The following is a 22,089-nucleotide window of genomic DNA, read 5'->3' on the forward strand; positions in this document are numbered from 1 at the left end:
CCCGTAATAAAGTAGAATCCGTAATGAAGGGAGCAAATCAAGCCGTAATTTCATATGTATCTCGATTTCGCATTAACCTAATTTGATGAAGCTTTCTATTTGGGCTCACTTTGACCATGTGATGAGCTGAGTAGATTATGTGCTATAAAAGATGCTAATAATTGAATCTTTACTACAGACCAATTTTACACTATATCTAAGGAAGTCATTAACGTAAAGTATATTTTATCTAAGTTCGCTTACCAGTACGAAAACCATCATAGCAATGATGAATACACATAAACTCAATTTAGTCATTATTATTTGTTTATTTGTCCGATTATTTTTAATGAACTTTGTAAAGTTTTTAAACTATTCTTTGATAAATTTTAGTGCGAACATGTTCTTTATATATGAATTTCATTTGAATTAGTCTAAATTAATATTTTGATAGTTAATATTTCGGATCCTATAATTATGTTGCTAATGAAATCCTATGTCATGTTATTAAAATTATAGGTTCTACGATTATACCTATAGTTCACTGGTTGTAATTGTACAAATTATTGATAAATGATAGTCAATTTAATTAGAATTAAAATTTAATCGAAATAATCAACAAAATTTAATAATCTATAAATAATAACATAGGATTGGATTTATCTATACTAACAATCTTGAATTTAATAGGATTTTGATTCAAGTTTAAATTTAAATTTATTAAATATGTATGTATGCGTATTATAAGATTAAATTAAGAGTAGGTGTGTCAGAGTAAAAATATTAAAAAAAAATTTTAATTTAAAGATCAAGATTTTATTAGGGTCCTTTTCTTCTGAAGCACATACCCATGCAACAGCGTATGATTCAAAGTATAAGGTGTAAAGTGTTATTTTTAAATTTAAAGTAAAATTTTCTTTTTTTAATAAATAATTGCTTCGGTTAATTTTTTACCTCTTTTCCGAAAAATCGCTTATTAAATTCACTCTGTTCGTCCGTTCATGTTTACAAAACTTTTACGCCCTTGAAGATAGAAAGCTGAAATTTTATCCGTACATAATTCTTTACTAGAAAATGGCTTCCGTAGAAGAAAATTTTTACCTATCTTCAGCCCCTAAGCCCCTACACCTATCAACCTATCTAAGCCCCTAAAACACTACAAATGCCATTTTTTAGCTATTTATTACAGTGAAACTAATAAATAGTTTTAGACACTAATAAATAGTTTATTTCGTTGGAAGAAAATTTTTTTCCATCTCCATAAACTCTCATGTTATCGCTTCTCGAAATTTGCAGAATTATTAAATGTTAAAATTTTTGGCACCTCATATTTCGCAAATCGTAGCTTTTTTCTATTCTACTTCTATAAACGCAGAAACGTAACGGTAAGTTTCATGGCACTAAAAATATAATTGTTTTTCTTAACTCACACAATTAACACTTAAATTCAGGCATTGTGTTAACACCTCTATAAATTTAATTTTGCTTTATTTCAAAGAATGCATAAATCGCTCATCCTAAATATATGCTTGAAATAGTTTCGTATATGAATGAAAACAATTTTTTATAGTGTTTTCACTTGCTGAAGGGAAAAATGCTAAATTACAAACCATTGGTTTGACCCAACTTTATTTATTATTATTTTAATAATTTTAATGCTCTTATTGATTTCCGGCTGCTGTAAATTTTAAAATATTTGGTAGGTTCATTTATTAAATTTTCTGTAATTTTCAATAATTTCCATAATCACCAAAAATTTACTTTCAGATACACACAATGATACATTTGTGTTTGTAATAATATAGAAAACTATCATTGCATAATTAAAGTCACGTACATCCAAAAATTGAATTTTGCGTGAGAAGCCAAACATTTGGAAAAATTGGTAAAAAATTTTCAGTTTTACAAAATAATTTGGAAAAAGCACATTTTTTGGTTATAATAATTTTTTAAAATGTTTTATTGCTGATTTTTAATATGCCTTGATGAGGCTAAGAAAATCGAAAGATCAGTCATTGCTATGCCATTTATGTGTTCTTTAAATAGATTTATATAAATTTTTTGTACATTCATGTAAATTACAATTATACACTCGAATAATCCAGTCAATGTTTCTAATATTAATGAAGTTACTTTTTCGAAAGTTTTAGACGGAAACTAACAATGAAAAATTTAATATTTTTTCCTAAATTGAAATTGATGCTGGATTTTAGGTATTAGTAGGAAGCTTCATGTACTTTCAAAGAAAATAATCTAGAGGCGTGAAATCTTATAACTTAGACCGAACTTGTGCTCTTGCTACTCTTTTCAAGTTAAAAGTAAATGTTTTGTAAAATATGAATGCAAATATGAAAAATGTTTTGTAATGGAACTTAAAATTTGAAAAAAACAAAACTTACGATGCTTCACTTACACAGTCACTCGTTTACCATACATAGTATTATAAGCTGCCGAACTAATTGTATGTGTTCTTTCCAAATTAAGTCACTAATTATAGTTCAACGTATTTAAACAAACATAATTGTTTAGATAAAATCAGTGTCACAAAATTATTTCACAAAAAATAAAGTATCCATATAGATTCAGTTTAGTGTAATAAAATGCTAAAGGTGCCCTTCAATATTTTTTGTTTTCTAATTATTTTTAAATTTAACGTCATACGAGTATTTGGCTATTTACAAACTCCAAATAATGAGAAAATTTTAACATTTAATAATAAGCAGATAGAAAAATTAATGAGAGTGTTAGTAGAAAATGAAAATACGAAGAGTAAGGCGAAAAATATTTTAAAAAAATCGATTTCGGAAAATTGGATTCAAGTAATTAACCAAAGCAATAATAATGGAAAGGAGAGATTCCGAAGAGCAGAATCAAATGTCAAATTCTCAACAAAATGTAATGAAAATTCAACGAAACCAGTAATTAATTCAAAAGAAATAGAAGAAATGATCTGTTCTGAAAGTTCTGAGACACCGAATATTACAGCCGAAAGTTTTTGATTGGAAATGTGTATGGCATTAGTTGATTAGTGCATCGGATAAAGTTAGTATGTAAAATGTCATAAATTTTTTGGTAAATCTTGAAAATAACAGCATGTTTTTTTGAGGCATCTGCTATAAAAATAAAAATTGAAAATAACAATTATGTTGAGTTATCCTTTTATTCAAATTCTAGATTTGCATCTAAAAGGAAAAATGTTAAAAATGTCTACACTATCGGATTACATATAAATATACTGGATAACCTCATATTCATCTTAATAATGCATTGTGATCCATTTGTGTAAAGCAATAACTGAAATTCTAAGCCGTTGTAGGCTTAATGATTGTTGAAATTGTTAAAATTATATTTGTAAAAAATATTGGAATTTCTTGAGTTCATTGGCGCTTTACAGTTCAAAGTATAATTCTGGCACATCTCTATTAACTTGTGTTGGTATCTCGAAAATTATTACAATTCCATTTTTCTCTAAATTGCTGTTAATTGCTGTATTATTTTTATTTTTCAATTAATTTGAAATTTGTTCTATCGCTTTACTTATAAACAAATCATTCTTAACAAAATATTCCGAAGTAAAAATCGAAAAATGTTCCATTTGAGGGCGGAATTTTTTTCTGAGGCCATATGAAGAATATTTTGAATTGATTTGCTTTTTTGCTAACATATGTAGTTCCTACAATAAGTGTTGTCTGTATTGGGTAACATTAGTAATACGATTTACAAAAGCTTAGTAATTAGCAACAGGTAAAATCGATCTTGATTATTGAGATTGGAAATGATAATAGGGAATGAATGTTAAATTATGTTGAAGATTCTGCGGGTGCATTGTGTTAATTGTTAAAAGATCAAGGGTTTATGTATTTTTCATAATTATTTTATTTTAATTTTTTAATACAATTTCATTTATACACACTTTATAATTAAACAAAAATATTCTTATAAATTGTGAATAAGTTCTGCACATACAAATTAATAAAACTATACACTGATACTGATTTGATATTGTTTAATTTAATTGTCATCGTCGTCATCGTCTTTTCCTTTAAAAAGTGTTTAAAATTTAAAATAAAAGTTAGCGGTATTATCAGCTCTTACCTGGTGGTTTTCCAGTTGGATGTCGTCCACCGGGTGCTGCTCTTTTAACTAAATTTTTATCATCTTTTCCATTTTTATCATTATCAAAAAGATTTAAGATATCTGAAATTGATCTTTTAAAATAATTCCCTTTATCTTTTCCAGCAGGTCCTTCATCATCAGCTAAAGTTTTATCTTTATCATTTTTAGCATCATCTAGAGATAAATCAACAGATCTTTTTTCAATTTCTTTATCATCTTTTCCATTTTTATCAAATTCAAAAAGATCAAATATTTCGGGAACAGATCGTTTCATAATACTTCCTTTACCCTTTGCAATATGATCTTCATCATTATCCAATGTTTTCTCTTTATCATTTTTATTTTCATCTAATGATTCAATTGATCTTTTAAAAATATGTTTGCCTAATTTGTCATTATCATCATCAAAATGTTTTTCTTCACTACTAGGAAAGTTTTGACTAAAACAGGTAGCTGTTAGAGTGACAATTACAAATATTAAAAATGCTAATTTCGCCGCCATTATGGTTGGTTTTGAATTTGAAATATTTGTTTTATTAAACAAGTTTTAAGGCAAATCGAAAACTGGTGTTCAAGTTAAAATTTTGGTCTTAAATAGGAACTATATAGTGATTTATTTTTTTTTTAAAAGTAATTTAAGTACATTTAACATGCTAGTTCAAAAATCATGTTAACAAGTTTATACATGTTTTCACAAAAACGTTTTAACATAAAACCAATTACTTTTTTGTGTAAAATTGGTAGCAGTGCCATTAACAAAACACATCACAATTTGCTTATGCTGTTCTCTTATTAATAAAATCGGAACAAAGAAATGGGTTTTATAAAATAGCACATTCGCCTTAAATAAAGGGAACGTCATTATTTTAAGAGAAGTTTTAATATGATGGCCGAATCTGAATTATTAATAAAGAGTGTTAAGCAAAATAGTTACCGTTTTTTATGAGAAGAAATTTGCCGTTAGTTTTTTGCTTTTATATGTAAAGTATTTCGGGAAAAATTGTGTTTTTGGACAAATGCAGACGAAAATCTGAATATAACTGCGGCGATACATTAAAAGGGTAGGGGAATTGAATTTTGCTTCAATTTTTCTTAAAAAATAATTTCGCAATTTTTTCTTTAAAATTGAATGCTTCTAGAAGGATGAAGTATGTAATAATTTTTTATTAGAGAAACAGGTTCCTCAGTATGGTGAATTTTTATACAAAATTTGACTTATCTATTTCAAAGGATATGGAAGTTTTGTAAACAGACGAACGAACTGGTGAACAGGCAAAGTGAAATTAATAAGCACGTTCTTCTAATTTTATTGGAAATGTGCGGAAAATTAATATAAACTTGTTAAAAAGTCTAATTAAAAATAGTTTATGGAAATGACGTCTAGTTTGTATACACATTATGTACATTCAATTGTATATTTCAATGATAATTGCAAATGAGTCGGTGTTTTGTAGTTGGGATTTATTTGACTAACCTTGATGTGGTAGTTAAATTTATTGAGAATTACAACAAAAGTATACTCTATTTTCCTAAATTCATTAGCTATAGAGTTCAATTTGTATGTTTGTATAATTTTTTTGAAAACTATTAATTTATTGCTACTAGATATGAGATGTTATGACAAATTCTATGGTAAAAAGAGACTTATTTCATTAAACTTAAAACTGAAATAAAGCATAAAACGAAACTGTGCAATTATTATTTAATTTTCATCAAAAAGCTAAAAAATGGCTAAATAAAGAAAAAAATAAAAAATTCTATTGCATTAAAATAAAATTTTTTATTAGTCTCACTCATCGAAACAAAATTGTGTATAATATAATCATTCCCCAAAACATTAAATTAGGATAACACGGGAATGTAAAAGAAAATTTATCCAGCAGCAGTTGTTGCAGGAGCTGGTGCTGCGGTAGGTGCTGCGGTAGGTGCTGCTGTTGTCCTATGACGCCAATGACATTGTGCAGATTCTAATAGAGTAGGAAATTTTGAAATATTAGCACAATATCATTATGATTAAATTTGTATAGTTACCTTTATCTTTTACAAGTCCTGCCCCTTGCATTCTAAAGAGTCCATTTAAAGGTTTTGAGTCAATATTTAGATGTTCTGCAATCTGCTCATTTCTATCATCATCAGCTTTAGACTGAAATAACATAATTTACCGGATCTGATTATTAAAGAAATTTTTTATAAGTTGAAATATTTCCAAAACGTTAAGGCATAAGGCTATCTTCCGATATTATAACAAATTATTTTAAAACTATTATTTGTGTCTATTATTCTGAATGCCATCGCATAGCGAAAACTCATACAGTATTCCGTCGTTGTATAACTTTTGGCAATAATTAATCCATTTCTAGTAGTTTAATATCTTACCAATGAAAGTCCAATGACGAATAGTAAAACAAATAAAGTCAAATTTAATTTTGCCATTTTGATTCTATTACTTATCGGTGTAATGCTAACAATTCCACGCAATATAAGATCTTTTATATGGAAATATTTCCAAAATAAAATTTCGCACACGTCTCAAATTACTGGTGGTAAATCTATATAATTTGGCAAACATTTTATTTATTTTTAAGTCTTAATTATTAGTTATTTGAAATGTGGTCTGAATTACTGATATTTTTGAATAATTTTTATCAAGTTATAAAAATCTAGTAATTCAGATAATTGTAACTTTAGTACCAAATTAATTATTTTATTTAAATCTTTCTCTATAGTAGTGGTGTAATGAGTGGTTTGTTTTATAATATATAGGCTCTCACAATTATGTGTGAGTAAAGCCAGTATAATTTAATCCAGAAATGAATGTTGGAAATGTTGATCTAAAACAGTCGATTTACAATATTATATTTCTAATATCACATATTTATATTTTCTGAAACAGATGGCACATTACAACTCCTGAAGATTTTGGAAGAACTGTCATAATTGTGTTGCCCAAATTTTTACCAATATCGAATCCGAATTATTTGTTTAGTTCCAAAATTAATGTTTTGTTTTCCAAATTTGCTTAACTCATTCCTAACAAACGTCCTATGGACCTCTTTCAAACTAAGTTTATAATGGTTGTAAAATTCTATTAATTTCAATAAATTTTAATTTGACGCTCAATAAGCACAACTCCGAAAAAGAACCTTCAAATAAAGTGCAAAATCCATTAGACGATATTTCAGTTTCATGTGATTGTTATAGCATTAAGTACTCATAATACTTCTGTGGAATCCAAGGTTTTTCTCAGCAAATTTACTTCTTTCAAAATTCCATGAAATCATTTCTATATCTTACACATTAATCATTTTTTCCTTATTTAGAGCCATACTTCAATTTTGTAGGTCATTTAGTTAACTAGTCTGGTGACTAGCCTGCTATTATCGTCATTTTTATCAACTTATCTTTGCTTCACAGACTCAAAAATAATATAACGCGCTATTTAACATGATTTTTTTATAACTTATTTTTGTTTCACCATGACTAGCACCAGTATTAAGAGGGCCACTTGATGTTACACCAATTAAATCGAATAAATTTTGTTTTAAGATCTTCATGAACGCCTCAAGTTTGCGAAAATATAGTGTGTGAACAATCGTATAAACACAATATGTATATGAAATAAAATAAAGAACCAATCACAGACACCGTGACAAGTTTATAAATATTAACGTACATACATACGTAAATAGTAAAAAATGCATACAATGACGTTTTTCACTTGCATAAATTTTAATTTTATAGCCTTGTTTTTGATTTTGAATTTTATAGCCTTTCTAGCCTTCTGAAATGAATTTTTATGCTTTTAATTGTTATTAAAATTTATGAAATCTACATAAATGTGAAACAAATAGTTTTTTTTAATTTCAATATTTAATTTTAAATAGTTTGCTTTACAATTACTTCTAAGTCTCGTTAGTATAATAGTTATTAAAGTTTTCAACCGCTAATAACACCAATGTAATTTTCAATTACTATCTTATTCGTTTTAAAATGTTAGACTAAAATTGTGCGAAAACAATATTGTAATAAAAGTAGAGGTTTTACTAGGATATAGTAATGGAAATAAATAAGAGGAATTTCTTTATATATATGTAAGTACAGAACAGACGACGTTGGGAAATGACGTTGGGAAACGTCGTCTGTTCAAGTGAAAATAGTGTTTTTAAAAACGAAGTAGCTATGTACTACATTATTAAAATTATTTTCATTCGTATACGAATATGTTTCAGAGATTGCATGCATGTAGGATGTGCAAAGTATGCATTCCTTTAAAAGAAAACAGAAAAAAAAAATAAAAAGATGTTTACACAATGCTCGAATTTAAAGGTTAACTATGAGAGTTAAGAAGAATAACTATATTTTTTGATGGTATTTAATTTGCCATTAGCTTTCTGCATTTATAAAAATTTGAAATATCACGTAGTTTCCAAAAATTCAAATTTTACAAATTTCGAGAGACTATAACTTGACAGGCGGTTGAATTGAAAAAAAATTTCTAACGTGATGAACTGTTTATTAATGTCTAAAAGGTGTTAAAATTTTAGACCACTACAACCTGAGGTCTAGAACAAATACGATATCAAAAATTTGGGAACAACGCATTCCGATAACGGTAAATTTTAGCAGCTATTTCGTTTTTGTAAAGTTCAAGTACAGTGTACCGCGGTACAAGATACCAGCCACTACTCTTCTGAAAATTTGGAAAATGCTTGTGGTTGCAATAAATATTTGAAAAATGAAATTCTTAGGAATTTGGAAGGTTATTTCTTTAAGAGGGGGGAACACAGGTAAACTTTTCTTCTACGGAAGTGCGTAGTAAAGATCTATGTACTTACGAAATTTCAGCTTTATTGAAGGGTGTCGAAGTTTTGTAAACATGTTCATTAATTTTTTCAAATTTTTTTTGGAAAAGTCATATGTCATCTGTCACCTGTACATTGTCATCTATCACCTGTGACCTCTCACCAATCATAATTGTGTATTCAAAATTTAATTTACGAATTTATTCTAATCACATATATATATATACATACATATGTATATTCACAAATAAAGAATAATTTATAGTTCAATTTATGAAAAGAAATTAGATAGCTAACAGTTGACATTTGAAACTTAAGAGTTGACAGGTGGCAAATAACAGGTGAAAGTTGGCAGTTGAATTTTGGCAAGTACCAGGTGAGAGCTGACAGTTGACAGGTGAGAAATGACAGATGATAATTGACAGGTGACAGACAGGTGACAGACAGGTGACAGTTGACAGGTGACAGAATTACGGCCGGATAGAGCGAAACTAATTAGTATTTTTTTTAATTTTTTTTTGTAAAAGTGCTTAAAAACGAATGAATTTCGGAATTCCGAAATTCGGATTTGGATTTCCTAGTCATTTCTAAGGAACTAGTTAGCTTGTTACTGTCATTCGGATTGATATAATTCAGAGGTTTTAGAAAATGTTCTTCTGTGTTGTAATCAGATGTAAAACTTTTGTAAATATTCAAACAGGTTTAAGTAAATTTGAAATCTATTTTTTTTTCTTTCAAAAGCTTGAAAAACGTGAGTAGTTATTAATGACAATTAACTTTAAAATATACCGATAACAATATTTTTTGTTTATGAATATTTTAATTTGTTTTACTTCCAACTTATTAATTAAATTAAAAAAAAATATAGTTATTTTTATATAAAGAAAAAAAAATGAAGATGAATATTTAAATTTTTAGTTTATGGTCTACAAACTTGTTTCGAAATTTCGGTATTGTTTGTTTAGTTTTTCAAATGATTTAAATTAGTGGCTCCTTGATTCTTCAAATATCAACATTTAAAAGATGACTAAGTGATTTAAGTGTGAATTAATTTTTTAAATGACTAGACATACAAGTGTACATTCACTTTATATAATAATAATATGGATAAAAATGTATCGTATATATGTATGTATATATATTTTAGGCAAAAGTGTACTTTGGCGTCTTTAATATATGTATGTATGTTTGCATCTTATTAATTCCATAAAAGAAAAAAATTATTGTATTGTAAATTTGCGTAAAATTCGAGGGAATTTCGCACGGCTAACTAGAATTTTTGGGGATTTTATAAATTTTTTTTTTTCATCTTTTATTGAATAAATTTATTTTTCTTTTGATTGAAATTCTGAAAAATGTTTACAAATTGGATTTTATAAATATAAATTTACACGAGAAATTAAAAATTAAACACCAATCACTACCAATTATTAATTTTTGATAAATTGAATCACATTTTTTATATGAACGATTTTTGATTCATTTTTTTTTTTTGGTTTTTTAATTAATCATTTCTTTTTTTTTTACCTTTATTGAAATTATTTTTAGAAATTGACTTTTTATAGACCTTGAAAATGTGTCTTTTATATTACAATTTTTTTGAAGTTCATGAATTTCATGAGAAAAACTTTCAAAAGTAAATTTTTTGCTTCGTAGTTTTACTTAAGATTCTTATGATGCTTGTAGCTGGCAGCATCTAGAATTTTCGTATAGTTTCAGAACCAAAATGCGAATTGTATTCTAAAATAATTCAAAAATTTGAATGTTTAATTTATATATGAAAATGTTCGGTTAAAATTAAACAATGCCATTTTTAGGTACCTTCTATTAAAAATCCAATTTAAAATTTTTCCAGTAGTTTCAATTTTTCAGGACAACAACTTGAGCGAGAGTTATGTCGATAATCCCAGCAATTACAATATGCTAGTAGCTTCCATGGAAGGAATTTAGAAAATAAAGTTCGATAATTGAGTGAAAAATTGGAGAAAACAATGCGGTATTAATCTATGATTATATCATAAAATACTCGTAAGTCTTATCCTCTTCTAATAAGGTTGTACCTAGAGGATTATGTAGTAAGTAATGAATTATAGCGATTTACGAATTGCCTGGAATAATCTGTCTGTGTGGTATATATATATATAATATGTATATGTGCAATATAAAGTCGTCTGATGCTAAAACTATTAACTTATGATATAACGCAGGCTCTGGTGTAGTTAAAATTTGTAGAACGAGAAATGTACACCACAAACAAAACCTAAGCGAACGAGACGAAACCAGTTTGTAAAATACCATTGCAACTAAAAGAGCAAAAATTATATTTTCGAAAAACATGGAGTTCGTAAAACATGTTCATATTGCATACAAAAGTTCATTAAACATCTTCAATAAATTATAAGTGGTTTAAATTAAAAATTTTGCAATATTTCCGATTGCTTAATAGTTTGTTTGAAATTCTTAATAACTTTAAATTTTAATTAACTAAATGCTATGCTCTTGAATGAATAATTTAATTATATAGTATAGGCAGCATTGGTGTATTAATAAATATTCGGTTATTTAATATGAAATGAAAAAGTTATTCAAATGACGTTTTTTTTTGTTTTGTTATGACTGACGAATTCATATTCTGGAATAACCCACCCTATTTATTCATTTTTTCTTATATTAAATATGATCAGACATTTTGCAGTACATTACACAATAAAATAAAATATCAAGTTCGTGTTATTTATTTAAAAAAGTTCCGGTCAAATATGAAAGATGCAGATGCAAATAAAAAAGATATACTACACCACTACACCACATTCCATTTTTGTACGAATTTTTATATTATAAAGTTTTTAGTAAAATGCCTATTCTAAAAGAAATGAATGATTAAAAGTTTAAGACCTATTGCGAAAGTGTTATTAGATGATGTTTTTAAATAGGGTAAAATCAGACCGATTTTGAAAATTCGAACAAAACTGTAAAGATTTCCGAGATCTTCTCAATGGATAACACATTTGAGATACCTGTCAGTATCGATCGTTCCTATATACTTGCAAGATGTGGTGGTGTACAATAAAAACAAGCATCCGTGCAGAATTTCAATTCGTTAGCTCTTTTCGTTTCAAATTGGCATTTTAATAACAGACGAACAGGCAGATTGTAAAACAACATAGCCAAATTATCTTTTGTTTTTATTATTTGAATTATTTGAATTATTACTTGAATTATATAGTTTCAAGTCACAAATAATAATAACTAAACTAATATTCATTAGTTATTTATTGCTATTTTAAGTGCAAAAATAGAATTAGGTGTACTTAATTAATAATTGGATTTAAATATTAGAAATATGTATGTATGTATATATCAAGCTTTGTGTAGAATTTTTGCTTACTATGATTCAATTTATTTAAATTCATACTATAAAAAGTTTAAATCAATTCTCTGAAATATTTTTCCAGAAATCTTATATATCTACTGCTTAGTTATTCATATCTCTATATAGACGTCTTGTAATTTTTTACTTTTTTAATGTTAATTATAAAATCATATTCAAAACTAATGATTATTTTGCGATTTCGGGAAAGTATTAATGTTATTTATGAGAAAAATATTACAATTAACGATTTCAGATGAGATTGTTATTGATGAGTGAGTGTTCGATAATAAGCACTTAAAATTAGATGGATAAAGAAAAAATCAGTCAGTTTAAGATAAATCTTTGCAATGAAAACATATAAGAATATTATAGTTGGGATTACTTTTGTGGCTATATTTGGTAAAAACTAAATCTCCTTAATTGCAAACTTTTTTGAAATTGATGTAAATCTTTATATAACAAGAACTATTTAAAACAATAATATTATAGGATTAAACCATGTGAAAGGATATGGTCATGGGACAGTTACGGCGGGTTTATCTACTGTTGATGTTGATAAAATAGAAAAACCCGGTATCTTAACATTAGATGCTGCAATAAAAGGTGGAGGTGATTTAAACATAAATGAAAGTGGTGAGCATCATCAGCAACAAGTACATCATGAAAATCAACAAAATGTCAAAATAGGTGGTATAACAACAAGTAGTTCTGAATTTAGTTTAACAAAAGGAGGAGATGTAAACCAAGAAAATATTGATAAAGCAGTTCATGAATTGCAATCAGCCGTCCAAGATATTTTAGCATCAGGGGGTAAAGGATCTTTTGAAGTGCATTTACATTCTTCCGGATCTGACAAAAAGTGCTTAGGGGACATATGTAATCTTCAACCTGGAGGAGTTGAAAAAATTATTCAACATAATGAACAATCTGGGCAAGGTACCATATCGGCTACCGAAGAACATCACGTTTCCTTGCCACAAGAAGTGAATATTAATACAGCTCTTCATTCTAGTAATATCGTACAAGAAATGTTAAACAAAGCATCAAATATACATCATCAAGAAAATTTAGAATCTGATTTAAATTTATCTGCTCAAAAACATTTCATTTCAAATTCTGAACAGAAGGAACATCATACTGCAAGCTTGGAAACAGGAAGTTTAAATGCGGGCGGTAATATCGCTCATTTAGATGATGGCGGTCTCAATATTCATAAAATAGGGGGTATAAAAACAACCAATTCAGAATTTAGTTTTACAAAAGGAGGAGCCGTAAATCAAGAAAATATTGATAAAGCAGTTCATGAATTACAATCAGCTGTCAAAGACATTTTAGCATCAGGAGGTAAAGGATCTTTTGAAGTACATTTACATTCTTCCGGATCTGACAAAAAATGCTTAGGGGACATATGTAATCTTCAACCTGGAGGGGTTGAAAAAATTATTCAACATAATGAACAATCTCAGCAAAGTACAATATCAACTACTGGAGAACATCACGTTTCCTTGCCACAGGAAATAAACATTAATTCAGCTCTTCATTCTAGTAATATCGTAAAAGAAATGTTGAACAAAGCATCAAATATACATCTTGAAGGAAACTTAGAATCTGATTTAAATCTATCAGCTCAAAAACATTTAATTTCAAATTCTGAACAGAAGGAACATCATACTGCAAGCTTGGAAACAGGAAGTTTAAATGTAGGCGGTAATGCTGCTCACTTGGATATTAGCGGTCACAGCATTGATAAACCTATTAATACTTTTGTTGAAGATAATATTGGTTCAATATTGAAACCCAGTAGCGGTGTAACAGGTAAAAACAAATATGTAAGTTAAAATTCATTTAATTAATGGCAAATTTTTAAGAGCACAAAGCTCACGGGACAGGATCACATATTTCAAGTAGCGGAACTATCATTTCTTCGAGCGAAGCAGGACATGCATCTCACAAAATTGACGAATCCATTCAACATCAAAAAAATCCCAATGGTGGTTTGTATAACAATTATAAGCCATGTTTTTTCAAATTCATTTAAATTTAGTTATGCTGTTTAAAATAACTTAATTTAAATAATTATTTTTAGGAATAAATATTGAAGCGACACATACAAATGGTTTTCCGAATTTCGGTTCAAGTGCATCACAATCGGTAGCCTATGGAAATGCGGGTTCATTTGGCGGTTACGGTTCTGGTGGTTTTGGTTTTCAAGCTAACCCTAACTTATATGGAAGGCACCCTGGTAGACAAAACTTTCATTTCGCAGGAGGTCATCATGGGCACCTAAGTAACGGAGGTTTCGGAATTTTCCCGGTGCACCCCAGCTATCAAATTGGTTTCACTGGTTTTGGAGCAGGGGTACCCACTGGAGATTTTAGTAATGGTATTGTAACAGATGACACATATGGAAATTCTTACAGTTTATATGGAGGCGCAAACGGAGCTCATGTAATTTCAGGCATGAGTTTAGAAGGAAGTGGTCCTGGTGGAATTCTAACTCCAAGTAAGGAAAGTTTTGAATCTCATGTAGGATCTCATGAACAGGGCTCTGGTAACAAAGTAATACATAGTATAAGCAGTTTAGAAACAGGCGTGGTTAATAATGCGGCAATTCAAAACACAAATCCTGAACTGAGTGGTGTTGGTCTTCATACTTATGAAAGCGGGGAACCATCAATTATAAACGACAATAAATACATACATGCTGCAAATATTAATGAGGATAATAAGGGTAATATTGGTCATGTTAGCGAAAATGGTAAAAAAAAAATTACCCATCATGAACAACAGACAATCCACAAAACAATCCATAAAGATGGAAAAGTTATCAATAAGAATATCCATAAAAGTTCTACTCACACCGTAACCAAGCATGGTGGATCTCGCGAAATTAAAAAGGATGAAGCCCATTTAATTAACCCAAACGCTGAAAGTCAATTTTTACCTCTTAATGTTGCCGAAGATGGGAAACATAAAATCGAAGCTGGTGAAATTCATAGCAATACCGGAACTTTGGCAGCAGGTGCGCATGTCGATAGCAGCCTTTTGGCTCAAAAAATGAATGAAGCACATTTAGGAACCAATTTTCAGACTAATATAGACAAGATGGTTCAAGCAGGCCATGCTTTTGAAAATGAAGATTATGTGTCTAGTTTGGCCACTCAAACAGGTTCAGGCATCCATAGTGCTTCCACCGCTATTGGGAGTCATCATTCCAATGTAAAAGGTCCTGTTGATAGTCAGAATACTTTGGGTATTGGAGTTCATAAAACCGTTGGATCTCAGCAAAATAGAAATCATGCGGGAATCGGTTTCAATGGAGAAAGTGCGTTTGGTGGTTATGGTGGTTCAGGTGGCTTAAACCATCAACATGTAGGCTTTACCGGTTATGGCTCTGTACCATTAAGAGGTTACAGTGGAAATTATGGAGCTCCAAATTATAACTTTAGAACTTCTTTCTTAAGCGGAGGATTTGGAGGTTATGGAAACAATCCAATTACAGGTTATGGAATTACGATACCGTCAAAGGAACCAATTATCAACTTGCAAGGGGGTAAAGGTTACGGCGGTCATTATGGCAAATGAGTGATTTTTAATTAAATTAAGTTTTTTGTAGTAAGGATTTCTAAAAGTATTAGTAGCTAGAATTTTTTTATAAACAATATATGCGTTAAAAAATAAAAAACAAAAATTTTTAAATTTCCTCCAAAATGTTAAGATAAATAAATAAATTATTGTCTCCATAAAATGAAGGTTATTAAACTTGCTTACGTGCGTGTAGCTTTAATTTGTTGATATTGCAACGCGCAGTTTAGGGTATCCAAAAATTTCAAATTTTTCACTAAAAATAGCTTTTAACTAAAGTCAACATCTTTTGTTTAATGAGTTTTGCAAAAAATAAACTTTTTTTCCCAATAGACTTCATTGATCCATAATTTGCTTTCGGTAAAAAACCATGTCTATCACTCTGCTTCGGAGTTCTATTGTATCTTGATCATTTCTACATTAAAATGTAGATATTGACTTGATATTATGTATTCATATTTTGTTTACCATACATCTATTGGTACAAACATTTTTACATTTTATCAGTTGAATATTTTGTATTCAAATCAATTTTTAGGACACATTAAGAAATTATTCATTCTTGTCTAAATCAATTGCAAAATCTTCATCTTGTATAAAATAAGATTGTAAGATTTTTATTACTAAAAATTTTTCTTATATAAAACTACAATTTTTAATGATAAATTATGCCAAGTATGTTAATTATAATGTTGGATATAGCTAGGACAAAATATTTCTAATATTCACAATAAAAATTTGATTAGAGAGTGTATATTGACCATCTTAGTGAAGTGACCGTAAATAATATTTGGAATACATACAACTATCTGGAAGAATGCAAGCACTAATTTAAAATAATTATTGCGTATATAATAGTATATTATACAATTATACTGTTTTTAATTCAGTTTTCAGAATTTTTCCAAAAAATTTTTGAAAAAAAGTGCGTATTAGTTTCACCCTGTTCGTCCATCCGTCCGTGGGCATGTTTACATAACTTCTATACGCTTGAATATAGAAAGCTGAAATTTTATATGCACATAAATCTTTACTAAAAACTTATTTCTGTGGAAGAAAATTTTTACGTATCTCCCCCCTCTAGAAGTTATACCTACCAAAACCCTAAAAATGCCATTTTTAACTATTTATTGCAGTGAAACCATAAGCATTTTTCAAATTTTTGCAAACGCAGAAACGCAGTGGCTTGCTTGTCTTATTGGGGCATACTAGAGTAAAACTTAAAAAAACTTGGCCGTTCAAATTTACTGTTATCTAAAATCCGTTTTTTCCAAAATTTTTATGTCGGTTTTCTTCTAGATCCCAGGTTATAGGAACCTGAAATTTTAGTACTTTTTATTAGCAAGTTATCGCTTCTTGAAATTTGTAAAATTTGAATTTTTGACGCCTTATATTTCCGAAACCGCATGCTTTTTCAAATTTCTATAAACGCAAAAAGCTAACGGTAAATTCTATGAAATAAAACCCACGCAATTAACCCTTAAAATCGAGCATTGTGTTAACGCCTCTTTACATAAATTCTTGCTTTATTTCAAAGAGTGCATAAATCGTTTATCCTAAATATATGCAAACCTAGAAATAGTTTCGTTTATGAATGAAAATAATTTTAATAGTGTGATAGGCATACACATATACTGCATTTAAAAGCAGTACTTTCACTTGTTGAAGGGAAAAGTTGAAGCTACAATACAAACCATTGGTTTCACCCAACTTTATTTATATCCAGTTTCGGGTTTATTTTTTTGTAATTTTTTCCTTAACATTTTTTTTTACAAAAAATTGAAGATCGTTGAAGAAATAACAAAAAGGAAATCGAAAGCATTTAAATGTTAATTTGTATGGCAATTTGAAACATAAATTGGTGCTGGCTCTTAATACATAAAAAGTCTTTACACTCCAATCTAAGGAGTAACTAATAAGTTATCCTTAGTACTAATAACAGAGTCTTGTTTTGGTTGAATTAAAAAATTCTTCTATACAAAACTTTCTTCAAATACAAAATATTAATCAAAACTATTTTGTATATACACAAAATATTTATTAATAATAATAAAGATTAATAATAATGAAAAAACTTGTTTGTTTACTTTCATTCTTAAGTATACGAAATGGTCTATGCACATACAGACATACATAAATATTATTCCGAAGTATAAAACTGTTAAATGGTTTTAAAATATTAGACAACAAAAAAATTGATACTTATTGTTGAAAAATCAAAATGAAAGCACTGAATAATTAATTTGTTATTAAAAAATTATATATATATGTATATGTATGTACATACACATATTTTTCAACTTAATTTCTTAATTTTTTTAAACAATATTGTTTGTGCTCCTCTCATTACCTTTGTCAATGATAAAATATAATATTATTATTTATTAATAAATATCAGTTATGAAATCATTAAAATCCGGTTTTTATCAATTTATTTTTTAATATTTTCATAAATACATATGTATACACTAATATGTATATATGCATATAAGAAATAAATTTATATGTACATACATATATATACAAAAAAAATGTGAATGTGATGTGCTCACCACATAACCGACCGCAATCTGTATTGCCTAGTTTAGTGAAAGTGTTACAGAAGATTATGAAAATCCCTTTTCAACATTTCCTTTTATAAGGGAGTTGGTAAGCTTTTAGTTAACATACCTAGAAAAGTGTAAATGTGGTTCTTAACAGAATTTCGTTTGTGCCAACCTGAACTCAAATATCAAATTTCAAGAAATTCCATCAACCCGTACCTCATAGATGTGGTAAAAAATATAAAATCGGCCACCAGTTCGGTTTCCGAAAAGGTCTGATCTTTCCAAAAAATCCTCTCCTTATAATCGCAAAAATATCAAGTTAAATCGGCCCGCAAAAAGGTCAAGTTCCTGAGGTTTGATCAATCCGTGCCATAGCCGAAATAAACTCATATATAAAATTTCATGAAAATCGGTTCAACCGAACTTGAGATACCCGCGTACACTAAAGATTTAAGTAAAGTTTATTTACGCTTCCCTTCTATATAGAAGTTCCCATCGAAAACTCGACATCTGAATTTTGATGCCATTACATAATCTCCCTTATTATATACAATGCGGTTGATAAAAATTAAAACTTAAAGACAAGCGGCTTACAAGCAATAAAAAGGTAAAAAATATAGTGTAGTGTTATAGAAATTTTTAGTTATTAGGTTTAAGAAGGGTTGGGGAAACACCCATATATTGGGAAGTATCGATATATAGTTCCAATTAATTCTTGCATAATCGATTGTTATAGAATATAATATAATCGATCTTATATATGTATATATATATATATATATGTATATTTATGCAGATCTATAACTTATTTGTGGGTTCCTTCTTTTTGATTTCTTTATTTCTTCTTTCATCATGTTCGAATATGCTTACAATTCAGAAGTGTTAGAGAATACGATTGCTTTATTTTATGGTGTCTCAGATTAGTAACATTATAAGTCATAAAATTGTTTGGGAAATAAGCAAAACTATATTAGTGTCCCTGCTCAAAAATTAAGTTTATACTATTGAAAGAAGAAAGTTACCACTTTTAATAAAATTATAAATTTCACGGTAAGTTTTGAAAGTTAAAAATTTTCTGACACTAAAATTTATATCAGAAGCGCTATTAAAAATGGTTCTGCAATTTATCGTTTTTTGATTAAGAGCGACATTCAAGGTATCGACATCAATGATCTCAGTTCGATTTCATATTCCCATAAAATTTCATCAATTAATATTATTGCAAATACAAACATACATATATTTCTTAAGAATATTTATAATTTATTAAAATATTGTTGAAAATTAAAGTTGAATTATTTGAATGCTCTAAACATAAGCTTTCAATGAAAGAAAGATTAATGGCAAAAAAAAAAAAATAAGTAAAAACAAAAAGTGTTAACCAAAGGGGAATAACTATATGCGAGAAAATATTGTGTTTTTGTCTGTAAAACCTTTCATGAAAAATTATAATTAATGTTAATTTATCAATCTTGTTAGCATAAATAGCAATTAAGATATTTATGAAGATATAGCTAGCGTCTAAAATTTTCGTCTGGGCACCAAATGATCAATATTGCATTGCATACACAAGCTCATAATTATAACTCGATGTTCTACTTAAGTCTTTTAGCAGGAAGATACCTTGGAGTATTTTAACCTTTTCGATCAACTTGCTATTCCTAGTTAAAAAAATTTCTTTGGTAATGGGAGACAACTAGATGAATTCAAAACAATCAGTTTACAATTGCATTGTACAATTACAAAATTTTTTAATAATTTTGATCGTACTTTTCTCAAGAATCAACCTACAAAATAATTTCTAATGTACAAAACAAGGATCAAATTATAATAAACGAAATATCAGCTGAAAATATGTACGCTGAGGGTTATACATATGTTTTTGTGACATTATTAAAGCTTTATATAAGGTTAGAGATGTATGTGAAGTCTTTGTATACCGTTATTTAATAATTTCACCGCCTTAACAAATCAGCAGATCTGCGAAATTAAATATATGTAGATAGCCTAGGCATGAATATCTTTACAAGAATATATTGTTTATTTTAAGTATTGATACAAGCTGAAATGTTAGCGGAAATCGTGTAGATGCATTTCTAGGTAGAATTCATTCGGATTAAAGAGCAATTATTTTTTACTAAAGACCTTAAAAATCACCTTTAGCAGAATAAAACAAATCCATTCTATATATTACGTAACTTTGTACCGTTATATTAAGGAAGAGGACAATTTTTAGTTAATAAATGCGCAAAAAATACTAAAATAAGTTTTGAAAGGATAGACGAAGAATGAAAAAAGTTTTTTTTTTACGTTAGAATCGAATTAAATAATTTAATATTCACGTCATCAAAATGCTAAATTTTTTAATCAAGATTAATTCTTAATTAAAATGAATATGCGGAATGGTCAAAAACAAAAAAAGGAACACAAAAATAAAATAAATAAAAACAAATAAGACTCTTAGACGATCTTGTCGCTGTAATTAGGTACTTTAAAACCAGTTAAAAAAAGTTGACTGATGACGAAATACACAAATAACTTCTTATCATAGACTTTTTCAATTGAATAACAAATTGAGAACAATTTGCCAAAAAATTTTGCTATAAAAGCATTAGCTGTGTTATACATAAAATATAGTAGCAAACAGTTCTTTTAAGTGAAATGAAGAAATTCTTGGTTATCGGAACAATCTTAGGTTTAGTAGCAGTATCATCTGCCGGTGAATAAATAATTAATATTTTGTGAAATCGTATGTGATTATATTGGAAATTGAATTTTTATTTTGGTAGGTTATGGTGGTGTTGGTGGAACTGCATCTGCATCAGCTTCAGCATCAGCTAGTGGTAAATAATTTCTTGTAGATTCGATAGATTTGACTAATGGAATAAAATTGCAAATTTTTAATATAGGCGGAGGCCATGGAGGTGGTGGCCTTGGCGGAGGTGGTCACTTAGGTGGTGGCCATATTGGAGGTGGCCTTGGAGGTGGTCATATTGGAGGTGGTCTTGGAGGTGGTCACGGAGGTGGCCATATTGGAGGTGGCCTTGGCCATGGTGGAGGAGGTATTGTTGGAGGAGGAGGGGTAGCACATGGTGGAGGATTAGGTGGAGGATTAGCACATGGTGGAGGAATAGCACATGGTGGAGGTTTAGGCGGTGGTATAGGCCACGGCGGCGGTTTAGGTCACGGCGGCGGTGGAGGTTTACACGGAGGTCTAGGTGGAGGCCTTGGACATGGAGGAGGTTTAGGAGGACACGGTGGTGGAGGTGGTGCTGCTTCAGCTAGTGCAGCTGCTGCTGCTGCAGGAGGAGGCAAGGGAGGCCATTATGGTAGAAAATAGAATTAAATTGATTGTTGTGACACTGTTAATTTATGTGTATAAATTTATGTATTTTTAATGTATATTTCAAACGAAAAAAAAAAACAAAATAAAAACAAATTTGTTATATAATGTTGCTAAAAGTTTTGTACAAAGTATAATTATTGACAAAGTTTTTAAGTCTTTTAATGAATAAGAGCCAAATCAAATAGCTGTTAAAATTCAAAAAATTGAAAAACAAAACATTAAAATTTCAGCATTTTAGCTCGACATCTGTTCTTTTTTAGTTGCAAAAACCTTTTTAAAGAACTTGAAAATTGTTATAAAAATTTAAAATATTGCAAAAATTTTTCATGTTCGGAGTTACTT

At 28.6% G+C, this 22,089-nt stretch overlaps 1 protein-coding gene and 1 long non-coding RNA gene across 2 annotated transcripts; both read left to right on the forward strand.

Moving 5' to 3' along the window:
- The first annotated feature begins 12,558 nt into the window (after positions 1 to 12,558).
- LOC129607915 (uncharacterized) lies at positions 12,559 to 15,967 on the forward strand. The gene is made up of 4 exons (XM_055519210.1): positions 12,559 to 12,669; positions 12,760 to 14,085; positions 14,139 to 14,264; positions 14,357 to 15,967. The coding sequence occupies exons 1-4, from the start codon at positions 12,618 to 12,620 to the stop codon at positions 15,853 to 15,855; spliced, it is 3,003 nt and encodes a 1,000-aa protein (XP_055375185.1). The 5' UTR covers positions 12,559 to 12,617; the 3' UTR covers positions 15,856 to 15,967.
- Positions 15,968 to 21,047: 5,080 nt separating this feature from the next.
- On the forward strand, positions 21,048 to 21,419 carry LOC129618786 (uncharacterized). The gene is made up of 3 exons (XR_008697834.1): positions 21,048 to 21,120; positions 21,191 to 21,244; positions 21,311 to 21,419. It is a non-coding gene; the product is annotated as an uncharacterized LOC129618786 (long non-coding RNA).
- The last annotated feature ends 670 nt before the right edge of the window (positions 21,420 to 22,089 follow it).

The sequence above is a fragment of the Condylostylus longicornis genome, unplaced genomic scaffold (assembly GCF_029603195.1).
Source record: "Condylostylus longicornis isolate FDR11 unplaced genomic scaffold, ASM2960319v2 ptg000001l, whole genome shotgun sequence".
Classification (NCBI taxonomy): domain Eukaryota; kingdom Metazoa; phylum Arthropoda; class Insecta; order Diptera; family Dolichopodidae; genus Condylostylus; species Condylostylus longicornis.

Bases quoted from the DNA above. Each gene is read 5' to 3' on its own strand.
- LOC129607915 (XM_055519210.1), top strand. From the start codon at position 12,618: ATGAAAACATATAAGAATATTATAGTTGGGATTACTTTTGTGGCTATA. The intron at 12,670-12,759 runs GTAAAAACTAAA...ATAATATTATAG, and splicing joins TACTTTTGTGGCTATATTTG to GATTAAACCATGTGAAAGGA. The intron at 14,086-14,138 runs GTAAAAACAAAT...CAAATTTTTAAG, and splicing joins ACCCAGTAGCGGTGTAACAG to AGCACAAAGCTCACGGGACA.